The sequence below is a fragment of the Chelon labrosus genome (assembly GCF_963514085.1).
Source record: "Chelon labrosus genome assembly, chromosome: 12".
NCBI classification, from domain to species: Eukaryota; Metazoa; Chordata; class Actinopteri; order Mugiliformes; family Mugilidae; genus Chelon; species Chelon labrosus.
The window spans coordinates 8,956,822-8,968,676 of NC_140345.1; the positions used below are offsets into that span (position 1 = coordinate 8,956,822).

At 41.9% G+C, this 11,855-nt stretch overlaps 1 protein-coding gene across 4 annotated transcripts; it reads left to right on the forward strand.

The window, feature by feature from the left end:
- Positions 1-749: 749 nt before the first annotated feature.
- Positions 750-7,333, forward strand: fam131bb (family with sequence similarity 131 member Bb; the record flags this gene model as incomplete). 4 transcript variants are annotated; one of them, XM_084556743.1, is made up of 7 exons in its annotated part: positions 750-1,151; positions 1,569-1,662; positions 2,985-3,209; positions 3,359-3,499; positions 4,237-4,556; positions 5,656-5,916; positions 6,933-7,333. In XM_084556743.1, exons 1-7 carry the CDS (start codon positions 993-995, stop codon positions 7,134-7,136), a joined length of 1,404 nt encoding a protein of 467 aa, XP_084412869.1. In that variant the 5' UTR covers positions 750-992. The 4 variants fall into 4 exon arrangements, with proteins under 4 accessions (XP_084412869.1, XP_084412871.1, XP_084412870.1 ...); XM_084556745.1 differs by lacking the exon at positions 6,933-7,333 and having other exon boundaries at positions 5,656-5,925; XM_084556744.1 differs by having other exon boundaries at positions 1,056-1,662.
- Positions 7,334-11,855: the final 4,522 nt, after the last annotated feature.

Consider the following 11,855-nt stretch of genomic DNA (forward strand, 5'->3'; position numbering starts at 1 on the left):
TTTTGGGAACCAGCTTGTGCCAGACTCGTTTCTTGGCACATACAGAATCGTCCTCGAGTTTCTGCTGGTTCCTCTGAATACTCAAACTAACGATAATAATGAAGCTAATAATGAAGCTAATAATGAAGATTTGTGCAATAAAACAGGCGTATTAATCAGAGTGTTTTAGAGGCACTGGCGTATTTTTCATTTGAGTTGTTTTGGATGTTTCTCGACTTTATGTTACAGAAATGAATCAGGCTGCTGACTTTATATTAACTGCACAGAAAGGAGGGTGGTGTCACTGAAGCAACAAAAGGATGCATATTTCCCAAAGTGTCAAGATATTCCTTGAAGTAAAGAATATGAGTACTGCAGGGACCACGATAGTTCACATTTCAGATGATCAAATAGATCTGCATATGTAAAAATGCAGACACGATTGTGGCTTTGTGACAACATAAGAGGAACAAAATAAACATTTTAGTGTAAATATGTGCAACAAATATCCAGTGGTAGATATTTATCAGCAGGACTGTGAATATAATTCTCCTACCAGCGTCCCCAGTCTACTTCCATGTCAGTCCAGCTGATTGAGAGAATCGATGTGACAGAAGCTGCTGCTTATCTGCTTCGTCCTCAGCATCTGCCTTCACTTCGCCACCCCCCCACCTCCCCCAGCCAACACACGCGTAAACACACGCTCTTAGCCTCGGCCCCATGTCTGTCTGCGGCATCAGATACCGTTCAACGCAGTACTGATGTCTCTTTCCCTCACGCACAATTCTCCGCTGGCTTTCAGTGTTTTTGGCAGCACATGCAACCGAAGCGGAAGCTCAATCATCCGTAGCATATTCACTCTGCTATACATAACTAAGCAAATATAAACTGATCCCTGTCTAATCCCCCCCCCTTCTCCCTCTCATTCTGGTCCTTGACTGTTGCCTGTCCTCGTTCCTGGAAATTCCTCGCTCTCTTCTTTTCCTTTCCCTTCTCTTAATTTCTTCCTCCGCATGTCTGATGTGCAATCAACCCTCTGTCCCTCCCCTCCCGCTGCATGTCAATGTTCTTTCTGTCCTGTCACTCTCTTACTCTTTCTTTCCCCATCCCTCTCTCCTCCTATTTCTCTTCCTCAGCATGGACGTTCAGAATTTTCATGGGAAGGAATCAATGTAAGTGTCGTGGCATCATTCCTTCATCTACTACATTTCTTTCCTTACCTATTTGTTTCTTTCGCCTGTTTTGATTCAAACCACCCTTTAGCTATTAACCCCTCACCACGCCCCACCACACCTCCTCAGCTTTACAGTCGATCTTGCAGTTTATCATAATGGTGCACAGTAGTGAGCACAGTCAGGAACACTTGCTGGTAAAGAGTTTCAAAAGCACTTTGCAACAAGATTTTGGGTAATGCAGATTTTGTATTTTGTATTAATCTCAGCATTTTCCATCACTTCTCCTCTCCACTCACCCCTCTTTAACACACACTGTCTCGATATCGTTGTGTGCGCTGTCACACCATCCACCATGCCTCCCATTTCTCCATGCTTTTCCCCCCTCTTCCATTCCTCTCTCTTCTCTCCCTCCAGCTGTCTATGGAAGACACCACATCAATCCTGCCCCGACTCAAGAGGAACTCAAACGCCTATGGCATCGGAGCTCTGGCTAAGTCTTCTCTGTCAGGTGTGTCAGGTGTGTGTCTGTGCTGTAACTGGTAAACGACCCCATGTTGGCTCCGCCCTCAGCGGGTGCTGGAGTCAGCATGGTACCCGAAACGGGTTCCCCTGCATCACTCCCTCTCCACACTGTTGTAACAGTCGTCAATGGCTCCCCCTGGGTCATTGATGGGATGAATCCAGCTTGAAAAACACGACACACACACAGCGCATCACCATACAGCTTGTTACTCTAAAGAAAGGTGAGTGGTGAGCGGGAAGTGTAGTTTTCTTGTGAAGTGGTTGTGAAATTGTGGTGTCTTGAATTATTGGTATGGATGTTTTTAACGGTGTAAAGTGCCTTGTTCAACAGAGTTGAGTCCAGTGTAGTGGAGTGCTTTCCTGTAGTGTTTTTGGTTTCACCCAGCTGTTTCGTGCAGTGCAGTTTATTTGAGTGCAACGACATGTATTGCAGTACAGTGTAATGAAGTGCAGCTGCTCTACGGTGTGGTGTGGTACTGATTTGTCCTATAATTTATTCATAAATCTCATCTCCATGCGCCACCATCAGAGAGAGTCAACCAGGGATTTGCAGCATGTGTCATCATGTGTCGGTCACGTGAACAATGGAGCCGTCACGCAGACACGGGCTAGCGTGGTAGCGGGAGATGCATTTCTTTTCTTTTCTTTTTTTTTTTTAAACTTTCAGCAGTCTTTAAGTTTAAGCAATTTTCCAGTCAGAGAGCAAGGGAAGAGTTTTCTGCTTACACAGCACAGCTTAGCACAAGTGTGAGAAAGCCATCATGTCAACAAGCCATCCTCTCATTACTCATTCCACACTGCCAACTCACCCCAATTAACCTGCTCCATCCCATAATGCACCTTTGTCAGACAAGACTCATCCGTCGCCCCCTCTCCTCCGTGTACTGCGAACAGGTGATGGCTTATAGTCTAATTAAACATGTGAATTTCACCTCCACAACCCTTGTCATTTAGCCAATCTGAAAATCCATGCTCATGAAGACGCTCATTAAACTCAGGCATTCGACTGGTCGGATTAGACTGATAATGTTTGTCTTTGCTGAGGTTGATGACAATTTTAAAATATCATCATATCAAGTCATTTCCTCAGAGTTTTATTCTTAACATCAAACCTAATTTATTTAAAAATGATAGGAAGAAAATCGCCACACTGACTATCTAATTAGAGCCTCTCCATACCAGTTTATCAGTCTAACCCTTCAGTATATCCATACTTTCACAGGGTATCACAGCATCCATGACAACAGACTTGAATGCAGACTTGATAATAATACATATTCCCTTCCTCTGGTCTTGCTCCCGTACCAGGAGTCTCCCGCACTATGAAGGAAAGAGTGACAAAGCCCACAGCCATGGCCCAAGGTCGAGTCGCTCACATGATTGAATGGCAAAATTGGGGCATGCAGACGGTGGGTCCGGGTGGCATCCCCCAGGCCCGCATCACCACCCAGGAACGGGAAAAAGAGCGGCGGCTGGAGAACGACGCCTACAGTGACCTCAGTGATGGAGAGAAGGAGGCTCGTTTCGCTGCAGGTTGGGAACGAATGCACAGACGAGGGCAGGCACGCCACAGAGTTGACTGTTAACTGCCATCAGCAAGACTTGCCACATATTCAGCCTAATTAATGCTGTGTAAGATTTAACAACATGGTCCTGACTTGATTTTTGAATTCTGATCTCAGGTATCCTGCAGCAGTTTGCTATCTCAGAGGCAACGCTAATGGCGTGGACGTCGATGGATGGTGAGAGTCCGCGGTCAGGTTCTAACCAGGGCAGCGTGGCCCACCTGAGTGAGGTCAACCAGGAGAGCATCACCAGTCGAGGTAAGTCCAGAAGCAATAATTACATGGAGGGAAAGCTCAGAAATAGTTTGCAGTATTAGTATTGTCTTGTCTCCTCTCTCCAAATGTTAGGATTTATTATTTATTTCACAGGAACTGCTTTCTTCCTTCTATTCATGAAGTTCCAGGTGCAGACAATAATGATGAGTTGGTGTAGTATAACCGTCTTTCCTTAATGGATTTGCATCAAATTATCCCATGATTTTTAAGTCAAATTAACTCTTAGCACAGGGTGGAAATAATCCACTGTGTTTACCTTTGGGCCCAAATCTTTTCCCCTTTCTGGAAAGAAACAAAGAAACAAAGAAAAACTGCGTGAAATCAAAGCAGTGTCTGCATTATACAATTTGACAGGAGTGATGACTCAACTGTGGTAAGGTGTGCCAGTGTTCAAACTGTTCAGTGTTGATCAGAACACCTATTCAGCTGACGTGGAGACATTTCTGCTTTGGGTTTGGATCCAGATCTCCCTCAAACCAGACTGGTTTTATTTGACCAACAAATAATTATATTATTATTATATATATATAATATATAGTCTAAATTTAGATAGAACAATCCGCAGCCTGACGTTAAGACGTTTTTTTTTTTTTCATTGTATCTGGAGGGTTTAGTCAGTTTTTGTGCTGAATCGTGACCAAACCACACAGTGTTCCTGCACCTGTTCACTCAGCCTGAAGAGCACTAGTAGCAGCTGCTGCATGTCTCATTTTTTCCAGATCAGATATTGCACCACTCCTCAGCGGAGGTGTGGCCTCACACATACGTCTCACAGGGCCACTACTGCCTCTCCTCTTCTGATGCCTGGGAGCCGATCAGCAACGATCCCTCCGGCGTGGCATCTCCCCCTGCTGGCTCCTACGTTATGGGGACCGACGGGTACGACGGCCAGGCGGCAGCTCACTTCCTGTCTCAGCAGCAGCAGCAGCAGCAACAGCAGTTCAGCCTCCAACAGCAGAGTCAGCTACAGCAGCTGCAGCAGATCCAACAGATCCAGCACTACCAGCAACAGCAGCTCCTGCAGTATCAGCAACAACAGGTGATTTACTGGGAGCATGAGCAGCCACAGTCTGCCTCTGCCAGGATGAACACACAAGTTCAAGCACAATGAGATGCTATAAGTAGCCGAGATTTAGTGCTGCTCTATAATAAACTCAGAGCACCTGAGGAGCCGCCGGGAATCAGGAGGTTGAGTTTTTTATTATTTTAGAAGACACTTTCAGATAAGAGTGATGACTCAACAGGGTATAGTTTGAACACCAGCAGACTCATCACTCTTTCCTGAAAAACCATTTTGTCAAAGTACTATTGCCGCTCTTGGTAATTAATTGCAAATAATTTCGTCCCAAAAATTCATCCAGTTTTTAACATTAATAAAATAATGTTTCTGGGCATATAAATATTTTCAGTTTTTATGTACAGTGTACAGTTGTATATATCAATAGCATTGTACATTCACTGTATTTAAAAGTTCCACTTGCAGATCTGTATATCTAATGTTTAGAAAAATCTTATTGTGTTCTGTACAATGGATATTTTGTGTGTGTCTTGTCAGCAAACACCAATCAGGCATAACATTATGACCACCGCACCTTTCCAATATTGTGTCGGTCTCCCTTGTGCCTTCAAAACATACTTATTTACTTCTCCTGTCAGTGGTCATAATGTTATGTCTGATCGGGCATGAATTTATTTATTTTTTAATCAATTTACAGCAGTTTATTTCAAGAGCAAAACTACTAACTGCTCATAAATGACACACTAAATTAACACCTTTGTCTGTGTAGGAGCTCAGTTTATGTACATATGTTTTAGCTTTGAAATGAAAACTGCAGCTGATTTAAAGCGATAAGCCTCGATGTGTGAAGAATAAAGAGCAGCTTATCTACTCCTGTGCATAAAGGAATGATTGTCAGCAAGTAGCGTAGTGTTCACTGTAAACTGGACAGTCTTATTGAACTGTTTTCTTGTGTATTTTGACGCGGCTTTGAAGCTGCATGACACCGTGCCACCTCTGACATTTCAGCATGTCATCAAAGATGGATGGATAGCTGGTTACAAACAAGTTACAGATCTGTGCTTTCTTCACTGCTCACACCTCGCTCCCTCTGATCGCCGTCTCGTCCTTGTGTTTCTAGTCTCTGGAGCACAGGCTTCACAGTGCCAGCCAGTCTTTGCAAGCAACCCCCAACAGCACCATCCACAGCCTGGTTCATTCTGTCCACCCTCCACTGGTTGATCTGTGGAACACGGGACAAATGGAGGCCTATCCGGTGGAAGGTGGCGGCTACATGGGCGTGGCGGCGGTGGTGGAGCCGAGCCTCTGCGTTCCCCCTGGAGACGAGATGGTGGGAACAGAACACTCCCCGTTACTGGAGCAGCAGGAAGAGGAGGTCAAGGTGCGGTGAACATTACATAACATTATCTCATCAGTGATTAATATTTCATATTTGACTTGCTGAGAGAGCACTGTAAAAGCTCATACTGGGGGGTTTATCCCAGTAACTCCAACTCATGTATCATTCATATTTCTTATTTTGCAAGCTTCTATAAGTTGTAAAGATTGATGTTCAATCATCAAGTATGGGCATTTATCAACAGACAAAAATACTGATGCTTTTGTTATTGACTTGCAGTTTCTCTTTGATTTAAGATAATATAAGGTAAGATAATACTTACATTTATCCCACAGTGGGGACATTTGCAGTTTATTTTAAATAAATGAATGACAAGATTAAATGATAATTAAAAAAAAATAAAAAAGGTTTTATTATTTTTAGCCTCAGCATTAAATAAGCATTTTGTGATTTTATAATCAAGTCATCAGGGGAAAGCTGAGAAACTGCAGATTGTCCAGTCCTATTGTTTGCATTTACTTTTTGGGTTAAATTATGTAAAAGTGGTGAAAGAGAAAGAGCTGAAGGTCTGCATGGAAGTTTCACTGGATACCCAGTGTTTGAAACTTGAGACCGGTGAGTCTTTTAAATCCCAAAATGATCAAAAGCCAATGCACTTCACGATGTAAAGTATCTTTGGATTGATCTTCAGCAGCTGACTCAGAGACCTTTGAAGTTTTAAACCTGTTCCTGCTTGACGAAAAACAAGGAAGAAACAGTAACAGTCACTAAATACTGAATATCATGGACCACAAATTATTTTAATACATGTTTAACTTGAAAAGAGAAGTTGCCAAAACAAACTGTCCACAAGATCTGTTTTGTCAAGTCACATTTCAGCACTTAAAGTCTGTTGAGAAGAACTCCAGAAAAAGCTTCAAAAAAGACCCTGTGAGATTTTTACAACTGTGTTCTTCAAGGTCAAAGCTAATGGTCATATTGGAAACCAGCCCACAAGCAGAAAACAGCTTCTATGTTTGATCTAAGTCGACTGAATCTTATGTGTCTGCCCTGATCAGGAAGAAGAGGTGACACTGTGCTTGGAGCCAGAGTCGGCCAGGTTGACTCCGCCCACGCAACAAGGGGATGCCTCTGGTGGCAGTAGTCCGGGGCAACCACCGGCAGAACCAATCACAGAGCGGAAGGCCTCCGATGTCACCTCCGGCCTCATCCAGACACTAGAGGAGAAGGAGGGGCCACCTGCTTCCATGGCAACCAACTGAGTTCCTGGCTGTCAAGAGACTTCTTATTACAAACTGACCGGGGAGTTGGCAAGGAATGAGCGTAACAACACAATATATATCTATTAATGTTCCTTTTCAGGTATCAAAAAAACACCATTTTGGTTGCAAGATGAATTCTTCAAAAGGGTGAGAAACAGACTTTGAAGTGAACTCACAATGAGACAAGAGCCGATGCAACAAAGGACACCTATTTCTTTGTAAGCCTTACATCCCAAAGGTAACTGAGGAGAAGAGTGAGAATGGAGGAGGAGGAGGAGGAGGAGGAGGAGGAGCAGGAGCACCAACTGACTGAATCATTTCCATCAGGGAATTGAAATCACACTGATATGAAGAGGAGGGGAATGGAAACATGCATGCTTTTTATGAAGACAAACAACTCGACCCTGTCATCGTCTTCTAATGATAATGAAAATCTAACATAATAAAACATTATAATAAGAATAATTTTGTAATAAAGCAAAACAAAACAAAAAACAACAAGAATCTATGTATAAGTGTATGATAAGGTATAACGGTTTTCCCCTGGGAGAACTACTCTGTTTACAGCTGTTACTCAACACATTAGATAGCGTTTAATCAAATTAATTTCCCCGTCGCATCAAACGCATACTTTACTCAACGGCTTTCACAAATGATTCGAGTAGGCCCAGAAAATGTGAGCATTTCAGTGAAATGCAGTTTAACCCTCTGAAATAAATTCTGCTGTGATGTTGTGGCATCAGGATGCCCGAGGCACAACCCAGGGACAGGCCTGTCCTGCTGACTGCACACGCCGAACACTGCACAGATAAGGATTGTACTGTAAGATAGTGTGCTTCCTACTCTCTGTATGCATGTTTCTTCTGAGTACTATGGAGTACCTGTACTATACAGCACTGTATAGACTTTGCACTGAACCATAGTATCCCAGGTGTGGCCGCGGTGGGCTTGAGCGGCGAGCTTTGTGACGGAGCTGCATATGCGAATCTCTTTTTGCACTGATGCAATCCAACAGATCAGAGGCTGCCTTTGGACTGTTGATGTTACCCGGTACCCACTCTGAGAGCTTTCAGCACCACCGACAACCAAAACAGAGCCACTTTACAACACAAAACCCTCAGCTGCTTTTTTTTTTTTTTTTTTTTTTTTTATTTATTTCACAGACGTAGTCGGGATAAATTACGGATGATAACCACTATCTTGAATGTACTGGGACACAGACGGCAGTACATGAGCGCTGCTTTTCATGTCTCCTCGTGGTCCACGTGAGATAGGATCAAGCGCCCTCCTAAGAAACAAAGATAAACAAAGTCTTTCAAACGAGCTGATGATGGATTCACTGCTGGCTCACCACCACACACACACACACACACACACACACACACACAGAGATATCTAAATTGTAACCAGCAATAGGCAGGCACAACACTGGCTTCTCAGAAGGCCGGTGTCCGCCCTGTCGTATAGATGTAAATAGTCTGAACATATAGAAAATGCCTCTCACTCACTCACAGTCTGTTCTATTACAGTGTGATTTCTTTATTTTTGTACACCTCTCGTGTCTCACTTTATTTTGGGATTGCTCTCGAGCTCACATTTTTGTTGTTCCACCACGAACAGACAAATGCTGTAAATAGAGCGATCACTCAAACTGGAGGATGTTTAAAAACCCTGTGAGTCCATCTTTGGGAGAAACAAAGTACAGCTGCAGCAGCATATTGAGTTCACAGGGCTGAAACTGCTTGCCGTGTGCAATCAGCCAATCAGGGAACAGAACAGAAGACTAGGACTGAACACTGGAGCCCAATAGATCGGTGTCTTCCTGCCCGTCGTTATTACTGTGAAGCAGCTGCCTGGAGTGTGATAGTGATTATGATGACATTTGAGGAGTATGGTTTCATTTATTTCTTCATTTTCTTTCTCTCATTCGAAGAAGAACGGGTGTTTTCCAGCAAGATGGGGAGTTAAACAGCCAACCAAGTGGACTTTCTCTGCATGACTCACTGACAAACTTAACAACAATTCACGACCACTGTTTCCATCTTTTTCTCTGTTGGGGAGCACCTTCTCATCTCTCTCTGATGATTGTGTGAGAAACTTTTAAGAAGAAAAAAAACATTGTTTAGTGACTTGAATGAATTTATTTATTGATTGCTTCTTTATGCAATGTTGGGGACAATGTTTATTTTTCTACTGACTTGTTGAAATCCCTTCCAGTATAAGTTAGAATAGGTGTCATGGGTGTAAAGCAGTCTTGTTGTCGCCTGGTTTTGAGCACTTTACACCAAGAGGGAAAACAAACCTTGGTAAGAGATATGAGACGGAGAATTTGGCAGCTCTCAGTTTTAAAGAAACAATCGTCACTTTCTTTCACTGATCAATAAAAGCAATTTTTTCAAGAGGGCTCAAAACTGCAAACAGAATGTCTTTACACAATGGCACATATTAATTTATTTATTGAACAATTACTTGAGGGGAGGAATAACGTGAGAGCTTGTACAGAGTCTATAATTTCTAGATGTAGGTACCTATCCATCTGGGAGCAGTATCGGTTTCTTTAAAATGTTATTTAGTGGAAAGACTTAAAATTTGTTGATCAAGACTTATTTGGGCTCGACTGTTTGCTGAAAAGAGACATCTGTCCAGAAAAGACACTGCTTCAATTTGGATTATTTTATAGTTTTTTGGGGGGTTTTTTGTTTATTAAAAGTCTCAATGAATGAATAAACAACTAACAAGAAGCCAAATATATTTCTGTCGACGTTAAGGTTTACTGATCACGTCTTTGTTAACCGACTGAGTTCCTCTTTTTTGTATAATTCTACTGCCATCTTCAAGACTTAAAGTAACTTTTCTGCAGGCATGACGCTCAAAATCTGCTTCTGGTCCTCTGCCTTTCTCCTTCTCTTCCTCTCTGTCTATCTCTTCGTATCTGTTCTGTATATTTGTGTCTGTCTGTATGTCTGTCTGTGTACAGTAAGTTGTCCGCTGTCTTGTTGGAAGAATCACTGCCTGAAAAAAAAAAAAAACATTTTCACATCAGTCAAAGGGGAATCTGAGGCAATCAGACGTGTAATATAAATATAATTTGGAAGTGTGCGTGGCAAAAGAAAAAGTAACTGCTGTATAAAGCGCTTTATAAAATCGTTGGGCTTCTGTAAAAGTCTGCATAAAATTGGATTTATTTGTTTGAAACGAGGCAGTGTGACTGGTGATTGCCAGTGAACACCCGTAACACTCACACCTATGCATGCTTGTTGGACAGCTGTCACAGGATGGTTCTTCCACGTGGTTTCCCCCTCTCTCAATCTGTCAACAACTCTGTTTCTCTTCCTTTCCCCTCTTTTTCCTGCACGACAGAACCTCCTACACACTTCTCCCGCTTCTTTACCTGTTTCCTCTTCTTTTCCTCTGGTGGAGAAAGAGCAAATAAACAAACCAACGAACAAACAGTATTCCTTGTGCACATGTGTTGACATCTTTTTTTGCAAGGTGCAAATAATTAGATTCTCACACGTTCAACCGTTTGTCTTTAGAGACTTTACACATGTTATATCTTTTTTGTTTGGTCTCTGGCCAGCTCATTTGTGCTTGACAGACAAAGCGGTTATTGCCAAGGAACTGGCTGCCGAGTGATCCAGTCTGTCACAATTTTCCAAAAAAGGATTCCTCTCAAGTGTTTTTCGGGGACCTTATGCCAGGAGAATATTAATGACAAATTCTCACAGACAGGCCTATTCTGTAGGGACTAGCTGCTTATTTGTTCAAGCTCACAGCTGGCCTTCGCTGCACAAAAATGCTCAAAGATATTTTCTTTTACGAGCTTGAACGCTGTTGTAATAGTTATATTTTATTCCTCCAGTCCATGTCTGTGGCTTTCTCAACAATTACTAGATGAATTACCATGAAATTTTCTCCTGAAATTTTCCTTTCCCCAGAGGATAAATACAAACGATATTAGTTATCCTCTGATGTTTCCATTAGCACCACTGTAACATTGGCAGTTTCAGACATTCAGTGGTTTTGAATTAAATGTCTCAACAGCCGAGAGATTATAACAGTTTGTCATATATTTTAATCTAGTGCCATCATCAGGTCATTTATTTTTTTAATTGTCAAGTTATGGCCTTATACTTGCATCTACGAATACTATTCCCATCAGCTTCAGATAAATTTTAGTGCAACAAGTAATATGATCCATTACTCCAGTAAATGTAACAACAACACAGTATAAAAATACTCCAGTACAAGTAAAAGTCCTGTATCCTGACTTAAATTTAAGTGTTATTTGTGCAGAACTGTGACTGTTATGGAGCATACATATCGTATATATAAATTAGGACATTTGTTAATTACTGATGCAGTTACAAGAAGCATTTAGTTTTAAGTTAATATTTTGTTGGATCATACAGTTTATTTTCTAAGATCATGTTCTTGATGTTAAAAATAGAAAACGCTGCTATAAATTTACGTTTAATAAAATGTAGTCTACTGGGAGAGGAGTGTAAAGTAGCCTAGCATAAAATAGAAATATGTTACATGTAGCATACAACAAGTAACATCAAATACTGTACTTAAGTACAGTATTTGAGTAAATGCACAATTACTTTCCACCACAGGTACTGAGGTAATATAGCTGTGCTAACAAGCTAAACTGAAATGTAAACATTGGCTAAATGCTAAATATCATGTTAGCATTAACATGATAGCAGGCTGAGG